Genomic DNA, 15,944 nt, shown 5'->3' on the forward strand with positions numbered 1-15,944 from the left:
CTCAGACTGCTCTCCAGTGGCAAAGTGTTGTCTGAAATTTGAGCAGCTCAACATTTGTGCCAGTAATGACATTGCTGTGACAGGTGGAAAAACATTTCCATAATAATGGACAACTGAATGTAGTTGGCTTTCTTGAACTAGAATCACCACCTTGCAGTTGTATGCCTCAGTTTGTCCAGACTCATATAATATATGTAATGAAAACTTGAGGGAACACAATTAAAGTGTATTTTTGGGCAAACTGGAACTTGTCACTATATTGACATGTATGATTCAACTGAATAATTTCCAGTGAGAAACATGCTGTCTTAGAGATTGTTTACATTGGAGTACAGTCGACTGATAAACATGATTCAACAACAATCACCTGAAGCTCAATAACAGCAAAACCACTAAGCTGGCGGTGGACTACCAGAGGACAGAACACAAAGTTGTAGCCATGTCAGTAAATAATGTTTCAAATATGGATGTTGTGGCAAACATTATGATGTCACAGTTTCATCTTTTGGATATAAAATTTCATCACTTTATCATTTCATCCTTTTAGACATCTGTGTGAAAGTTATCATAATTAACTAATGAATTACTGAGTTATGGCCAAAAACTTGTTTTGTTAGTAACATTTGACCACAAAATTCTAAACAGTTCATTCTTGAGTCCGAGTGGACATTTGTACCAAATCTGAGAAAACTCACAGTGACCTTTGACCACCGAAACCTAATCAGTTCATTGTTGAGACAAAGTGGATGATTGTGCAACAAAGAAAAAAGAAAAAAAACCCTCTCAAGGTGTTCTTGAAATTTTGAGTAAAATAGAATGGGCCAAACGAACGGACAGACGGACAACCCGAAAACATAATGCTCTGGCCACAGCTATGCCAGAGTGGAGGCATAGCAAAACAAAGAGCAAAGAAAATTGTGAATTTAAAGGGTATTTATTGGTAATTAAGGCACAACTGTACATCAGCAACACAGAGCTGATATTTGAACACAGTTAACAGTGAAGACTCAGTCATGGCTTGTCAGTGCGGGGCAGTAGTGTAGTCGAGGGCTTAGTCTGGTGGTTAACATAGAGTGCAGTTGGTGAGCCTACATCCTGGTTAACGTGATACAGTATATGTGGTTGATTTCCATTAAAGTAACAGAATGACAAATTCATGCATAGATGAATTTGAAAATATTTTAAATACTACTATGGCTACAATTAAAAAGCTGTTAGGTATGCTGGCACCCTATGCACCCTATCATATGTGAGTTTCTTAGTAATAGTATGAGCTTATTGACAAAATGTTACATGTGCCTTCTCAGAAAGTATTCAAGTATTGCAATTAACATGTGACTATTAATCAATACACTCTGATGTCACTACATATTATCAGCAGTTCCTCAGTGACCTTTGCACCGCTTGTCAAATACAGAAGCATGTGAGTGATTAACAGAATGCAAACAGTCCGGTTCCACTCAAATTCGGGCGGTTCAACATCAGATTAACGACACGTTTCAAACCTCTTTGGTGACAAGGCACACATGCAGACTATCACACAGACACAAAAAATATATATCCATATAGAACTCCACAAATTTGTTCGATCTATCTCCATGCAGAAAATTGCATATTAAAGACACAACAAGGATTTTGTTTTCCAGAAAACACTATTATGAACACTCTGCTACAGCTTTTGTGCACAAGAATAAGGCCACTTTGATGTAAAGCATCCTGGTATGTAACTACCGACACATAAAAAACACACTTGTGTTGCTACATTTGCAGTGCAATCATTTGAAAGTTAATACTCTTTCCCTGCATACTAGTAACCAACCTTATCATCATTAGTCAGTCAGATGTGATAATTTAATGTATACAGAACGATGACAATAAAATCAGTCTGCATTTCTGTTTGTGAGAGATGAATGTCAACGTATAATTTACGTTACTCTGCCAGAACTAAAAAGCCAAGGGGAACAACTGGTGGTTAGAAATTGCTGAGAATAAAGTGAGAAAGTTTCCAGTCATAACAAGGAGGAAGCATTGTATTTAACAATCCTGCAGTTTCGGCTTAGTTATACTTGTTTTATTCACCTTGTACCACTTTTTTTCTCTGTTTATGAAAATAGTATATTTCAAGTTCAGTCTCCAATTCCCTTCTACGATCTAACCACTCTTAAGATTCTCAGTGGCAGTTTTGGCATTTAGGATGACATTTCTGGTTGTTGACGTTGCAGCGACATCCTCCGCTGGTGTCTCCAGGACCCTTGAAAAGGATCAGAGCAGGAGTCGTTAAACCTTTGACTTACCTTGCACACAAAACCTTTTTTATTTTTTTAGGTTCTCCTCCAGACATGTACAAATACTCGGATAGGATTAATATTTAGTATGACATGGTTTTGCCACAAAAAAAAAGAATAAAAAAGAAAGAAAAGAAAAGGGGACAGAAGCAAATCAATCTACCCTTTCTCCTTTATCATGAAATTCTGGATCTCACTTACACCCTGCTGAGACAGCACTAGTAAAAGAGCAGTGTGCATCAACATTGGTGTTAGAGGAGCAGACCCAGACTGTCATGAGCAATGCATTAGAGTGTAAAGTGTATTTATAGGTTTTATTTGTGTCTTGGTTGTTTGTTGCTTGTAACTGGCAGTGGCTGACAGCATTAGTGTTTGTGGACATAAACAGACATTTGTCCTTTTGAAAGAATATGTAACCAAGTTTTATGAACCACACTTTGATTCCTAAGATGCAGACCGTGAGCAGCATGTCGCTTCAGATCACAGTTCACAAATCAGGAGCATGTAGGAGATCAGGTTGGTACATAAGGAAAGAAATATGCCATGAGGAAAGGAAGGGTGGAGTTCTTACCCTCGGGCCCCAACGGGGTCCCCTGGTTACCCAGCAGATCTCAGTGTGACAGACAGTGCAGCGCAGCCAATCACATCCATCCCTCTTCTGCACAATGATGCCACACTGGGGACAGTGCATCGCCTCCCCTGACTGCACAAGGGTCTGTTTGTGTGATTAAAAGTGAGCGTCAGTTTCTGAGTTATCATTGAGTTATAACATAATATCTGCACTTGCATTGGCTATACCACTGATAAATTCAGCTAATACTGTACATGTAAAAACAGCTCCAAAAACAATGATAGACAGCTGAGAGGAGGTCTGTCTTTTATGCTCAGTGCATTCACATATACACAAGTGTATCACAGCTTGCCTTGAGTAGATGTGTTGTTCTCCTGGCAGCTGAGTCATTTATAGCACGGGCTGCAAGATCATCCTGGTATTGCTTACAGTTCATTCCCTCATGGATAGACTGAGAGGGGAAAGATAGAAACAGGGACAGAAAAGGAAAAGATGGCAATTTTTGTGTGCATTTCACTTCAGTGAAAGTCCCTGATGTATACATTTAGAAACATCTCTGTCTCTAAACATCAGTTAGCTTGAGGGGACAAGACCTATTCAAAACATGTGACTACTCTCAAACGTGTGGTGTCACTCGCTTCTTTCAAAGAACTTGTTGTTACTGATTTGCTCTGACTGAATGATTATCACATGGTGCAGTCTTTACCCCATTATGGTTATGTATACATTCATACATAAACCTAAAGCAAAATCTCATGTGTTTAAGTACACCAAGACAGTTTCCTAGAAAGTATGAGAGAATATGATCAATTGCTGTATTGTTTGTGTGTTTATACTGTATGCATTTCATACTTTGCAAATCAGGCAGTTGTGTTTCCTGCAGACAGGGCAGTGGAAGACATTGACTGTGTCCTCATACACACACCAGCCCGCACAGTCTGGGGTGGCACAGTGGTAGCTGCCCTCACATCGAGACTCTGCCACTGAGAGACCTCGTTGCAGCCAGCGCTCATACTCCTCTGCTGACACCAACTGGACAGGAGAAAAGGAAAGAAATTGTGGAGGACTACTTAACCCTAACAAACTACTAACAGGGTATAATCTGAGTTGCAAAGAAAACAAACGCAGGTAAATACAACAGCAATAAAAACTGAATTCTGAAGAGGACATCGTTTCAGTGGATACATTTGGTGGTTTTGTGTGGTAAATGATGTGTTCACCTGAGTAAACACGCAAATTTCAGTTTAACTTATTTACCAAAAAGGGACAAAAGGTACAATAAACAAAGTTAGATGTATTTGACTGATAGCGTTTTTTATGTTTCTACAGATAACACAGTAATATTGCTATTGTGGTACCTTTGGCTACATTAATCGTTTATTTACATTAGGGGTTGACAGATTGTTGGCTAGGCTGATTATTGGGGCTGATATTTGACATTTTGCTTATTTCGTGTATCAGCGTTTTATTTTTTTTTTATTTATCCTTTTTTATTTAAATTTGCACTTGACTTTATTAAAAAAAAAGATGCTGGGAACTTGCAGTATATGATGTTGAATGCTTCAATTTTGATGAAACATTTGCTAAAGGCATTTAAACAAAGTTCTGTGTTAAATTGTTAAATATATACAATTCTAAATATTGACAGAAAGATTTTTATTTTTTATTGTAAATGCACATTGGTTACAAATATTGGTTATCGGTCTCATTAACAGCTAATAATCAGTATTAGTATCAGGCCTGAAAACCCAATATTGGTTGATCCCTAATCTATTGTGGAAAGTTAAGATGCTGATACAGCAGTTATGAAGGTAGTGTATCTTAAGTATGAGAGCGCTGTATTTGTCGGTGTAACTCACAGCTCTGATCTCCCTCTCCTGCAGGGAGCAGGAACAGGAATATGTGTCGTCTCTGTAGGGACAGGCCACCTCCGGCTCCTCACTCAGCATGATGACTGAGCATAAGCACTCCCTGTGCAGACATACGCACAAACATGCACACAAAGGCAGGTGTGAATCATGTGTAACACCCAAGATAATCAGTTGGGCTAAAGAAAAACACTTCCACGTGTTTGTCTTCCCACCAGCAGATGCCATACCTACTCTATTATTAAAACCCTTTTTCTTTGATTCCCTCCCTTGCTTTGACACCACCTTTAAATTTATTGTCTACACTCTTTCTATCCTGTTTTTTTAATACCTCTCCACCTCCTGAATCCTACCTGCAGAAGCAGTGGAGACATTCCCTCAGCAGGACCCCTTCTCCAGGCTTCAGGTCCACGTAGCAGATCCTACAGTCCACAGACTCGGGGTTTGGCAGCAGGTCTTGTCCATCCATCATCACTAGCCGGGCAAAATTCTCCCTGCGCTCCTCCTCCCTTGCCTGGCACAAGGGGTGATGTTGTTGGGAGGGTTAAACTTAAAGTCCGTAAACCATTTCCCTTCTGGTTTCATTATAGGGGCACAATGAGACTGGCAGTGCATAAAACTGAAGTATTGTAGGCTAAGTATACAAAGTAACAGTACAGACGTGCATACACACAAATTCTGTATAAACATTTTATTTTTATCCGTTTACAATTGAGAGTGCAAAATTGATAATCAGGCTAGTACATTCAACTTTGTGGCAATCTCTGCTCTTTAGGAGTTCATTTAAAAGCCACTCGATGCTAAAAGTCAGCAGTGATCATGATTATCCAGCTGGGTGGTCAATTTAAGGAAAATCTTTCATGACCTTTTCACTAGAGTTTGACCGATCTCTGTCACCAGGGGCTTGCACTGCGAAGCTCAATGTCTTTGGGTTTCACTCAGGTTTTCCGCCATCACAAAGCTGGCTTACTTTCAACCATGGTAGATCACCAGGTAACCAGCATGGCTAACCTACTCTGCAGCAGGTTAACCACTGAGGATTAGATTACTGGAGATATAGAGTCCTGACAGTTCCTGACAGGAATAAAAACGTTTGTAAGTAGTGAAGCCAGGAAACCTCAAGAGTCCCAGACGAAGCCGAAATTGCTTCTTGATACAGGCCCCAGGGCCAAAAATTATTATATTAATTATGTAACTATTCAAAAATCATCAGTCATCAATCTTCATCAATTTTTTAACCCCTCAAAAGTCGGTATTGACCTCTATTTGTCCACTATCGGTCAGGTTTTACTTTTCACCAGAACAGAGGTGGCACATTTTCATAAAATGTGTTTTCATACAGTTTCTCTACTGTAGGAATTCATGAACATGCAAAACACCTGGAGCCAGGGATGTACCTATGTCACCACCTGTTTTACTTTTTCGGACGAAATGTTAAAAACCTTAAAGTAACAGTTCAACCAAAAGTACATATATTTCCTCTTAGCCGCAGTATTATCGGTCTTAGAGGTTCTCTCAAATATAGAGGGACTGGATAGACTTGACTTGTGGTACTCAAAGCACCCAAAGGAAAAAAATAAACCTGTCAAAAAACAGCAATGTCCCTTTCTAGAACCGGTTACTCAAAATAATCTACAGTAGGGGTTGACAAATTATCGATTACTGGGACTGATATTTGGCATTTTTCTCATTATCCTTATCAGTGTTTTATTTTAATAATCACTGATAAAACAAATTAATTAAACTGTGCAAAAAAAGTGTCAGCATGGGAGGAACTTCTATTTTAAAAACCTCAAGGAGATATCTTTATTTACTCATGTTTTTATTTAAATTTTCAGTTGACTTTATAAACAAAGTTGCTATGAACCTTTTGTGTTGGATTTAAAATTCTAAATTTTTACAGAAAGATTTTTTATTTTTATTGTAAATAAATCAAACCAATATACTATGATCCTATCGGCCCTGAGAAACTAATATCAATCTACGCCTAATCCACAGACGTTGACGTGAGCAGTTTCATGTAGGAACTACTTTCTTTCTGCCAAACCATACCCGCTAACTGTATCACAGCACAGAAAGGAGTGTGCATCTACTGCTAGCTGATCTAACACCACTGAGCTCGCTCGTGCTGTCATAAGCACGAGCTGCTAGTCTATGAGTAGATGGAAAAAGACATTGCTATTTGGTTTTTCAGGTGGATTTTTTTGGGTACTTTGAGCACCACAAGCCGAGTGCCATATAGTTCCATTATATTTGAGACGAGGCAGACATCTGCAGAGCCACATCTACAACACTCGGCAACTCACACCAAAACACTTTAGATCAATAAACAGCACCACAGGTAAGAGAGGCAAAGTGTAATTTTCATTTTAGGGCGGGCTGTCACTTTAAATAGGCCGCATAAGTATCAGTGCATCTCATATGAACTCTTTCACCTACATTCGTCTTCAGGATAGAAATAACAGAACAATATGCCTTCAGTTCAAGCATAAAGACGTACAGACACAGACTTGTGCATGATAGTTTCTGATGTGAAATAAAAGTGAGTGTCTGATGAGTGCAAATAAAATAGTTATATGAGTTCAAACAGTCTATGGATGAAACATAAAACAGCATGGAGTGTAACGTATGCCTGTTTCTGTGTATGTTCAGTAGTCCTGGTCCAGGTTATACAGAAGTGAGTTGTTTTGAGCCCCAGCACTCCTCAGCACCTCTCTTCTCCCTTTCTCCTTCAAAAAAACAGAGACAAAAGAGAAGAGAGTCAACCTGAAAGAGCCTGCAAATTTGAATTCAAATATCAGGGTTTTTTTTTTTAAATATTATTTGACCCTGGCTTGTCGTTGACACCTTCTCTCTAATTGTCACCAAATGGTAAGACAAAATATGGTATATATTGCTATTATTCTAAGTGTATATTGCTTTATACATACAGGTGTATGGCTGCATATGTAAGACTGTGTGTGCATGGTATTCTTGGTTGGTACAGTGAGTTTTTCATACCTGCTGGTACTGTCTGATAGCCTCCTTCTCCTGTTGGATCCGTCTGAGTTCCAGTGCATCGGGGCGGTATCCCCCTGGGATGACGTAGTTCTCAGGGCGGTTTGTGCTACAGATCTCACAGCCAGGCCGCGTTGGCTTGTTAATGTAAGTGCAAGAAGGGCATGACCAACCCTGCAGCACAGAGAAGTGTGGTAAAGATTATACATGTGAGAAACAGAACTACATGCAACTTCCGCCTCATAAAATGACATGTTGTATCAAAACATTGCCCACTTTTAAACAGTGTGTGAATAAAGTAACATTCCTCTAATCAAACTGCTGTCTATTACCTGGGTGGAGGTTGTGTTGGGACTCAGTGCTTCATTGAGTTGTGGCATCTCTAAGTTGATGAGATCTCTGATCTCATTGATGTGTCCTCTCTCCGGCCCACCTGAGACATTTATGGAGAAAAAAAAAATCGAATAAAGTATCTTTAAAAAGTGTCTAATGGATGCACAAAAACTATGCAACATTTTTCCTACACATACACTGGTATTCATAAAGGAAGAATGTGTGCACCTTGTGTAGATTTCAGAATAGGTCAACATACAGTTTTAGCTGATATAGCTGTGAGTGATATGATACGGAGGAGATTAAATATAAATTAAGAGATGGTTAATTATGTTTTTAGGGTGCCAATTTTCCTCATTGTGATATTATTTTTGCGGGCTACACAGCGTTTTGTAAAATGTCAATCAAAGGCACATATCTAAAGTTAATTTGAAATTATTTATGAGTGATGAATTTCATTATTATTCATATGTACATTGAACAACAATTTAAACAAACACTTTTGTTTTTGCTCCTATTTTTCACAGGTTTAACTTATAGACGTAAGACTTTCTTAATGCTCTCATCATAAATATAACTCCTGGCCACAAATTTGTTAAAATCTGTGTTATTAAACTTCTTCTTTTCTAAGATATTCCATCATTTGACAGATTTGGCATACCAAGATGATGATTAAACAGCCTTTTATTGTCTAAAATGTGCAGTTTGATTCCACAACAAAATGCCACAGATGTGGCAGACGTTTTGAGGGAGGAAGCAGGAATGTCCATCAGAGCTGTTGCTGGTAAACTTGCTAATGTCACTAGCATAAGACTCCTCCAAAGTCATTTCCCTGAATTTGGCAGTACATACAACCGGGCTCACAGCTGCACAAGTCAAATTTGTAACCAAAACTTAAGAGAAATATATCTATTGAGTGCATTAAAAAGTATTTACCTGTCGAAAAAAGGGAGCAAAAAATTTTTTTGTTGAGTATACAGCTGTCACCCTGTAGATGATCATCTAATTTTATTGTTGTGAAGCTCTTTTTTAGTTGGTTTCAATATGAGCACTGTGAATGAATCACTGATCATTCTTTGGGAAATTAGTAATAACACTAACTGAGATTTAACTGCAGAAACAGGTTGCAGAAATGTGATGAATTAGTGGTACAGATGCTAAAAACTGCCACAGCCATCCATCCATGACATCCACTATGTTGAAGGTCTTTGAAAGGTCTCTGAGAAGCGGAGTGGGCTTATGTATTGATATTGCAATTGGCTGTTTTACATCTATCTATGGCTGTCTGTTCGTGTGCATGCATAAAACACAATCAGGCGTGCACAGACTTTATGAATCTCAGTGTTTTTGCATATTGCAGCCTTTGTGGATACACTCAGTTTAAGTTGTGCATCTATGCAGTTTTATCCATCTGGCCCCAAGTGTATCAACCCTGTGTGTTACTGTGTAAAGCACTACATAAACAGGTACAGTAAAATCTCATGTGTGCTCACAAACTTAAAGCCAATCTGATCTGATCACAAACTCATATGCTAATGCCCTTACTCACCAGTTTTGCTGCTGGTGTGGAGTCTGGGAGGCAGTGTGGTGTAAGGCCTTCTGTCCAGAGATGAGGGGCCGTTTGCAGAGGTAGCAGGGAGAGGAGGAGGGGTGAGAGACAGAGATGGAGGACTGAGCAGGAGGGCACTCTCCTGGTCCTGGTGGAAGACTTGGTGGGTTAAACGAGCATGACGGGCTGACAGGAGGTACAAGAAGGCCGTGTCACCGTCCTGACGAACCCCATATGAGGCCAGAGAGCGCTGGTCAGTGCACAGACACTGGCCAATCACCCAGCGCTGCACCCGTGGGTGGAAACCGTACTCAAGAAACATCTGAGGCGAAAGAAGACCAAAAAGATAACAGTGAGATAGAAATTTGACCTTTTAGATTGACTGCCCGTGCCCGTGATTTGTGATTTTTGGTTACATGACACTAAGTTGACATGATATGATTCTTTCAGGACACAAATGAAGATGAGAAATTCTTCAGACTAACCTGCTGTTTCAGTGCTGCTGTTGTCATATGTGGGAAAACTTTTACAGTGACACAACAGGATGAAGAAGAATCCTCAACCGCAACAGTCAAGCTGTTCAATAAAAAGGCGCACAAGCCATTAGCCACACTATCTGCATCAAAACGTGCAATTGTCTACTTTATATAATGTCTTTAAGAATAAAACATATGTTATTGACCATTCACTGTGTGTTTAAAATCGGAATTCAGGCTTCCCACACATTTTACCAATGAATTTTTAGAACTTTTCTGTAAGTTTTCCATGATATTTTGCCCCAGTTGCATTACTTTATTTAAGTCTTTTAAAACAGGCAGGTCTATATAGCGGTACGACCGGAAACTATTAATCATGAACTTTCCAGGCATTTGCAGATATGCCAACTAGCATTTGCTAACTTAATTCACTTGTTCGATTTTTTTTCCCCCATATGCCATTAAACCCGACCAGCACATATTGTAACTTTGCAGAACACCATGGCTGCACCTTTTCTGCTGTTTCGAAAACCAAAGATCCTGATGATTTCACTGCAGTTTGACCTGATGGGTCAATCAAATATGAATAATTTAGAAAATATGTGTATTTGATTGAATCACCAGGTAGCACTGGGCCAAGTGTTTTCTGTAACATGCCTGTTAATAAGCAACTATTTGATCTAAGCTGAGGTTTAGTTTGGAGATGACAGTCTGAAGCTGTTATAATGTATGACTGTACTGCAGCAGCCTCCCACTCAAGCTAGCTATCCATCAGTAGTAACCCTCACTTGCATTATTCAGTAATTTACCACACCAACAGTGAATAATCAGTTTCTTGTATGCCTAAAATCTAAGTGTGAAAGCCTTGGTTAACACGCTACACAACAGCTTCAGCATTTTTCTGTTTCTCTTCTTATAAGACAGGACATTTCTCTGCTCTATAAATGTCTTGTTGATAACGGGATGTCCGTCTGGTGTATGTGAACAATGTCATACTCATGGCATTTTAATGGTTATGACACACAGCACTAGATTTGAAATTAGTTATAACATTTTTTGTATCATTAGACATGTTTTAGGGATTTTTATAAACATATTTCAAACAGCAATGTATATTCAGAACATGTCATCAGCATTCTGTTAATTCCAAACCATTTCCAGGCCTTGAAAATATTTTATGACCATAGGAAGACTTCTAATTGATAATAATGATGCTCATACTTTATTTCAGCGTCTTCATAGTCTTTGGCAAAGGGTTGAATCTTGAGCGCCGCATGTTGTCGGGCGAGGGTGGCAGCAAAGACAGAAGCAGAATGCATGTCACCTGCTTCAATGGCTCGGGTCAGCTCTATGCAGGTGTCCTCTACAGATGGACACACACACACACACACACACACACACACACACACACACACACACACACACACACACACACACACACACACACACACACACACACACACACACGCACAAGGAAACAAAGACAAGCCCACACAGGTGAACATACAGGCAAGTGTGAGCAGAGGATGTTGACATACCTCCAAACAGCCACTAGAGGGCTAAACATTATTCAATGAATGAATGAAAGAATAAAATGAGTGAGGGAATCAGTGAATCAGGCCCCTGACCCGAAAAAAAATCGATAATAATTTATATCTGAGGGAAGATGTTTAGAGTACCCACCTGTTCGTTGCAAAGCCAAGGTGTTCTGAAGTTGGAGAACATCAGGGGGGTGCGGTGGACCGTTATCCTGAGGGGCAACTGCCAATGATATATTTTGAGAAACAGGAAAGCATTTTGGTTTTTTTTGCTTTATTATTCACGTTCATGCAAGTGAGTTAACAAGGACATATTATGTGAGTAAGCACAGACCAATTTTATTGAAATTCCCTCTGAAGCCAAAAAATGAAGCTTGGTTACAGTGGTTGGGACTGACTGCAGTGACGCTAACAAGCATTGAACAGGGCAGTGAAAAGCTCTTTTGTTTAAAATAAATAAATAAGAAGCTTGATTTGTCAAGCTTGATTTGCATGAGCTGGGTTCATTAAAGGACAAATGAATGTCACCAAATCATACACAACAGCGGTTTTATTCAATAATGTATTACAGGTTTGAAAAGCTCATAGGATCCTGTTACAAGGTATGCAGTGTTTACCTTTTCCCCATCTTTCCTGTGATTAATCTCTAAAAGGACAGTGAATATGTAAGAAAAGGTGCGACTGACCTCTGTGTGCTTCTCTCAGTGAAGACATCACCACCGTCGCCCACTCATGGGCCTCCTGCTCACAGCGGAAGTTGAAGCTGATGCGGTCATGTGGAGGCGCCGCCAAACTTAGCTCATGGCACTTTGGTGACTTCACCTCATAGTTTACTGTCCTCAAGTCAAACTCAGCGATGGTCTGGAAAACGAGAGAGAGCAATAATGAGAGGAGATGGAGTAGGAAGAACTGGGGAAGGTAAATGACTCATAGGTTAGGTTATACCAAAAAGGCAAATATGAGCATCACTGCATGTGAGTACTTGGAAATTTTAACATCCTACTATACTGTAAAAAACTTCAATACTTTTTTTAAGAAAAGTAATCACATTTAACAGATTACATTACTTTGATGAAGTAAATCAAATAGCTACTTATTACATTATATTAGTCATCTGTAATCTATTACATTTCAAAAGTAACAAGACCAGTGCTTAATTATCAACTGGGCAAGCTGGGCAACTGCTCCATGGCCCCTGACCCTAATTGGGCCCTCATAGTGGCAATAACATGTTATTTTGATATTACTATGTACAGAAAACAAAAACAAAAGAAACATTTTTATCACACTTTCGGGACCAGTCTAGTGAAGTGAAAACCAATCCCATTATTGTTGGTTTTATGCTTACATGTTACATATTCCTAAATAAACATGCTTAAACAAATTACTGGTCCTGCTTATAAACCATTGCTCAAGGTGGCCCCCATTAACCCTTAGAAACCTGATCAAATTGGCTTGATTTCTTTAAAAAATATGGAAAACAGGCAAAGAGCAACTCAAGAAGAAATGACCCAAAAATGAGCAAGAAATTAATTTTTAAAAAAGCTTCAACATTATGATGAAAATATCTTAAAAATATATAATAATGAGCATTTTAAATAAGGTTCTGTGAAAATATTTCCCCTAACTTTAAAATACAGTACTGTGCAAAGGTCTTCGGCCACTAAAGACTTTTTTTTTCCACAAAGTTATAATGAGGATATATATATATATATATATGTGTGTGTATGTGTGTGTGTGTGTGTGTAAATAAACCAGAAGGTTAGTATTGTAAATCTCATATTGTCTGACCAAGAGAGTCCAAGACATCCTAAGTGGAAATTCAGATTAGATTGGATTTAATTAATTTCACACTAAACGTTTTTTATAAACTTTTACACTACACTAAATATTTGCAACTTAAACCCGTTGAAGTTGTTTCATTCTGAAATATCTGCATTTTAATACTGTATACATGTTTCTTGTATGTTCTGATTGTATTTTAGTAAACAGATTATGTATGAGCATTATAACTTTGCTAAAATAACAAAGTTTAAGGTGGCCTAAGACTTTTGCATAGTACTGTAATTTTCTAAATCTACCTACTTCTTGCAATTTTTGGTAAAATTTCTTACCAAGTTGCTATTTTTTTTCTTTGAAACAGAGTCAAAGAAATATTGTACTTCAATATGAAACAAAACTTCACTACATTTCCACAATCCTTGCACTTTATATCATAACCGTATCTAGTATGATAAATATTCCTGAGGAGATATGATCATTAATTCGGGGTGTTCCCAACCAAAAAACACACATCACAACAAGCCCCAAACTGCCGCTGTGAACTCACCACACTGCGGCCAGTCCCGCTGCTGTCCTGGAGCGACAGCCGGAATTCCCCGGATTTCCCCGGGTCCATGCTGAGCTGCAGGCGGAGTGACTCATCGCCCGCTCCAGGAAGACACAGCGGCCGAATACCGGAGTGACAAACTGACACCCGAACCGACATGAGGACAGTTTGGCAGCCAAGTTGTGACTGCGAGGCCCCATAGTGAGCGGGGAGGGCGGCGGACTGGTCCGGAGAGTAGCCGGGGGTCCAACCGCCTGAACTCAGCGACATCCTGCCGACACACTCATGTAGAAAACAAACACAACACGGTGTCCGCTGGCTCGTTTACCTGTTTGAGCGTCCTTTCTTGATATTTCTTACATCGTATCTCGTCGCTGGATATTTAACAGCCGCACTGACAACAGGAAGCAAGTGCGTAGTCTGTCAACTGTTTGGAGCCACTTCCAAAAAAGTCGAGCCCCAGCTAGAGGTTTCACTTCTCTCTTCTTCCGTTTTCGCTACAACTCACTTCCAGGCAGATTAGGCGTTTCTGTTAGGCCACGAAGCAGTAAAAGTACCCTCCGAGATAAATGAAACCTTTCTATCGTCGAGGTTGTTGACAGTAGTTTGACGCTGGTGACGCCGAGTGTGTTGTTTATTCGAATGCTTTCACTTCATACTGCGCATGCGCTGCGTGTGGGCTGACGGTTCTTCTTCTTTTTCGGATTTTGGAGGCAGCTGTCATCCTTAATGTCGCAATACTGCCCTCCTCTGGACTTAACTCCTACAGCAGGGATACGCGCTTTGCTTTGGGGGCCACTTCTGCAAAATTTGTGACAAACACATTAAGACATTTGTTACATGAATGTGAATTCAGCAACGTTTTGGGAAGACTTACAACGTACAAGGCAGATTCATTAGTCATAAAGCAGTTTCCATTTTAGAGAAAAAAAAAAATCTTTGCGATTTGTTTCTTACACCTCAATTACTGAATTATGTTTAAAAAACTTTTTCTAGGAGTTAAAGATGTTTCTAGCTTGGATGCAGTATATCAGCATGTCATCAGTATTTGCAGATGTTGGCTTTGAAATGAAGTATCAGAATCGGCCGACATGCTGGTTTCTGCAGCCATCACACACCAAGTTGTTTTTTTTTTTTTGACAAAGTGAAATTAAATTATTAACAGTATAACAAACATCACCCCTCAGTTAAAAGTATTTTTCTTACTTTGCACAATTAAGGAACATTAAATACAAAAACGAAAAGCATATTTCAAGACTCCATCTTCTGGTGGGCCATCACAATAAGAGTTTGATTAATACAATCTTAATTCCACTACAGAAGAAAGAGTTATTAAAAGTTTGGGGAAAAGTGCATACATATCAACACGAGTATCGGCCAAGTGAGTTGTTATATATTAACATATCTGAAAAAAAAAAAAACAATACCGAGCATCCCTAGTTTCTGAGATGTTTCTAATATTTTAGTCAGGAAACTGACTACATATACTGTATAAAATAGAGACGCATATTAAACTGAGACTACTGTAATACATAGGATGAATTGAAGAACCAATAATTGATATACCATTTCATGGTGCATAGAATACCAATATATTAAAAATAATTATTGGCTGATTAATATATTTAAACATCGTTTTTTCTAAAGCGGACAGTGTTTCAGTTTCTTCTAAGTTACAAAACGATCCATTGTGGCTCACTAGTATGTCCACATACTTGAAAATGACATCTAATTAACTGGCCAATGTTTTCAGAGTAACTTGGCTCACAAATGGCTCCGCTCTCATGGACAGATGCCGCACAGTGATGTAGCTTAGCTTACTAACATGAGACTACGAGAAGACAAAAACTGTGAAGGGTAAAATGAATAATAAAACAATAATGGAGAGCTGACACGGACTGCAAATTCAGATACTATTTTTCCATCTAATACAGCACAAAAAATACATCAAAATGTATGTTTATCACTGACATATCCCATAATGTGATACCAAACTGG

The 15,944-nt window shown here is 39.0% G+C and overlaps 1 protein-coding gene across 2 annotated transcripts; it reads right to left on the reverse strand.

Moving 5' to 3' along the window:
- Positions 1–915: 915 nt before the first annotated feature.
- On the reverse strand, positions 916–14,628 carry shrprbck1r (sharpin and rbck1 related). 2 transcript variants are annotated; one of them, XM_088071698.1, is made up of 14 exons: positions 14,275–14,628; positions 12,304–12,478; positions 11,763–11,840; positions 11,301–11,442; positions 10,089–10,179; positions 9,604–9,925; positions 8,054–8,154; positions 7,725–7,895; positions 5,078–5,238; positions 4,716–4,827; positions 3,709–3,888; positions 3,209–3,307; positions 2,857–3,000; positions 916–2,251 (listed from the first exon to the last, which is right to left on the reverse strand). In XM_088071698.1, the coding sequence occupies exons 2-14, from the start codon at positions 12,329–12,331 to the stop codon at positions 2,171–2,173; spliced, it is 1,710 nt and encodes a 569-aa protein (XP_087927824.1). In that variant the 5' UTR covers positions 12,332–12,478; positions 14,275–14,628; the 3' UTR covers positions 916–2,170. The 2 variants fall into 2 exon arrangements, with proteins under 2 accessions (XP_087927824.1, XP_042366308.1); XM_042510374.2 differs by having other exon boundaries at positions 13,947–14,628.
- Between the last annotated feature and the right edge of the window lie 1,316 nt (positions 14,629–15,944).

The sequence above is a fragment of the Plectropomus leopardus genome, chromosome 21 (assembly GCF_026936395.1).
Source record: "Plectropomus leopardus strain MGB_pleo_1.0 chromosome 21, ASM2693639v1, whole genome shotgun sequence".
In the NCBI taxonomy this organism is placed as follows: domain Eukaryota; kingdom Metazoa; phylum Chordata; class Actinopteri; order Perciformes; family Serranidae; genus Plectropomus; species Plectropomus leopardus.

Excerpts from the sequence above, each read along its gene's own strand:
- shrprbck1r (XM_042510374.2), bottom strand. The coding sequence starts at position 14,216 with ATGTCGCTGAGTTCAGGCGGTTGGACCCCCGGCTACTCTCCGGACCAG. Across the intron at positions 9,926-10,088 it reads CAGCAGCACTGAAACAGCAG|ATGTTTCTTGAGTACGGTTT; the intron begins GTTAGTCTGAAG and ends CTTTCGCCTCAG. Across the intron at positions 2,252-2,856 it reads GACCCCGTTGGGGCCCGAGG|GGTCCTGGAGACACCAGCGG; the intron begins GTAAGAACTCCA and ends ATCCTTTTCAAG.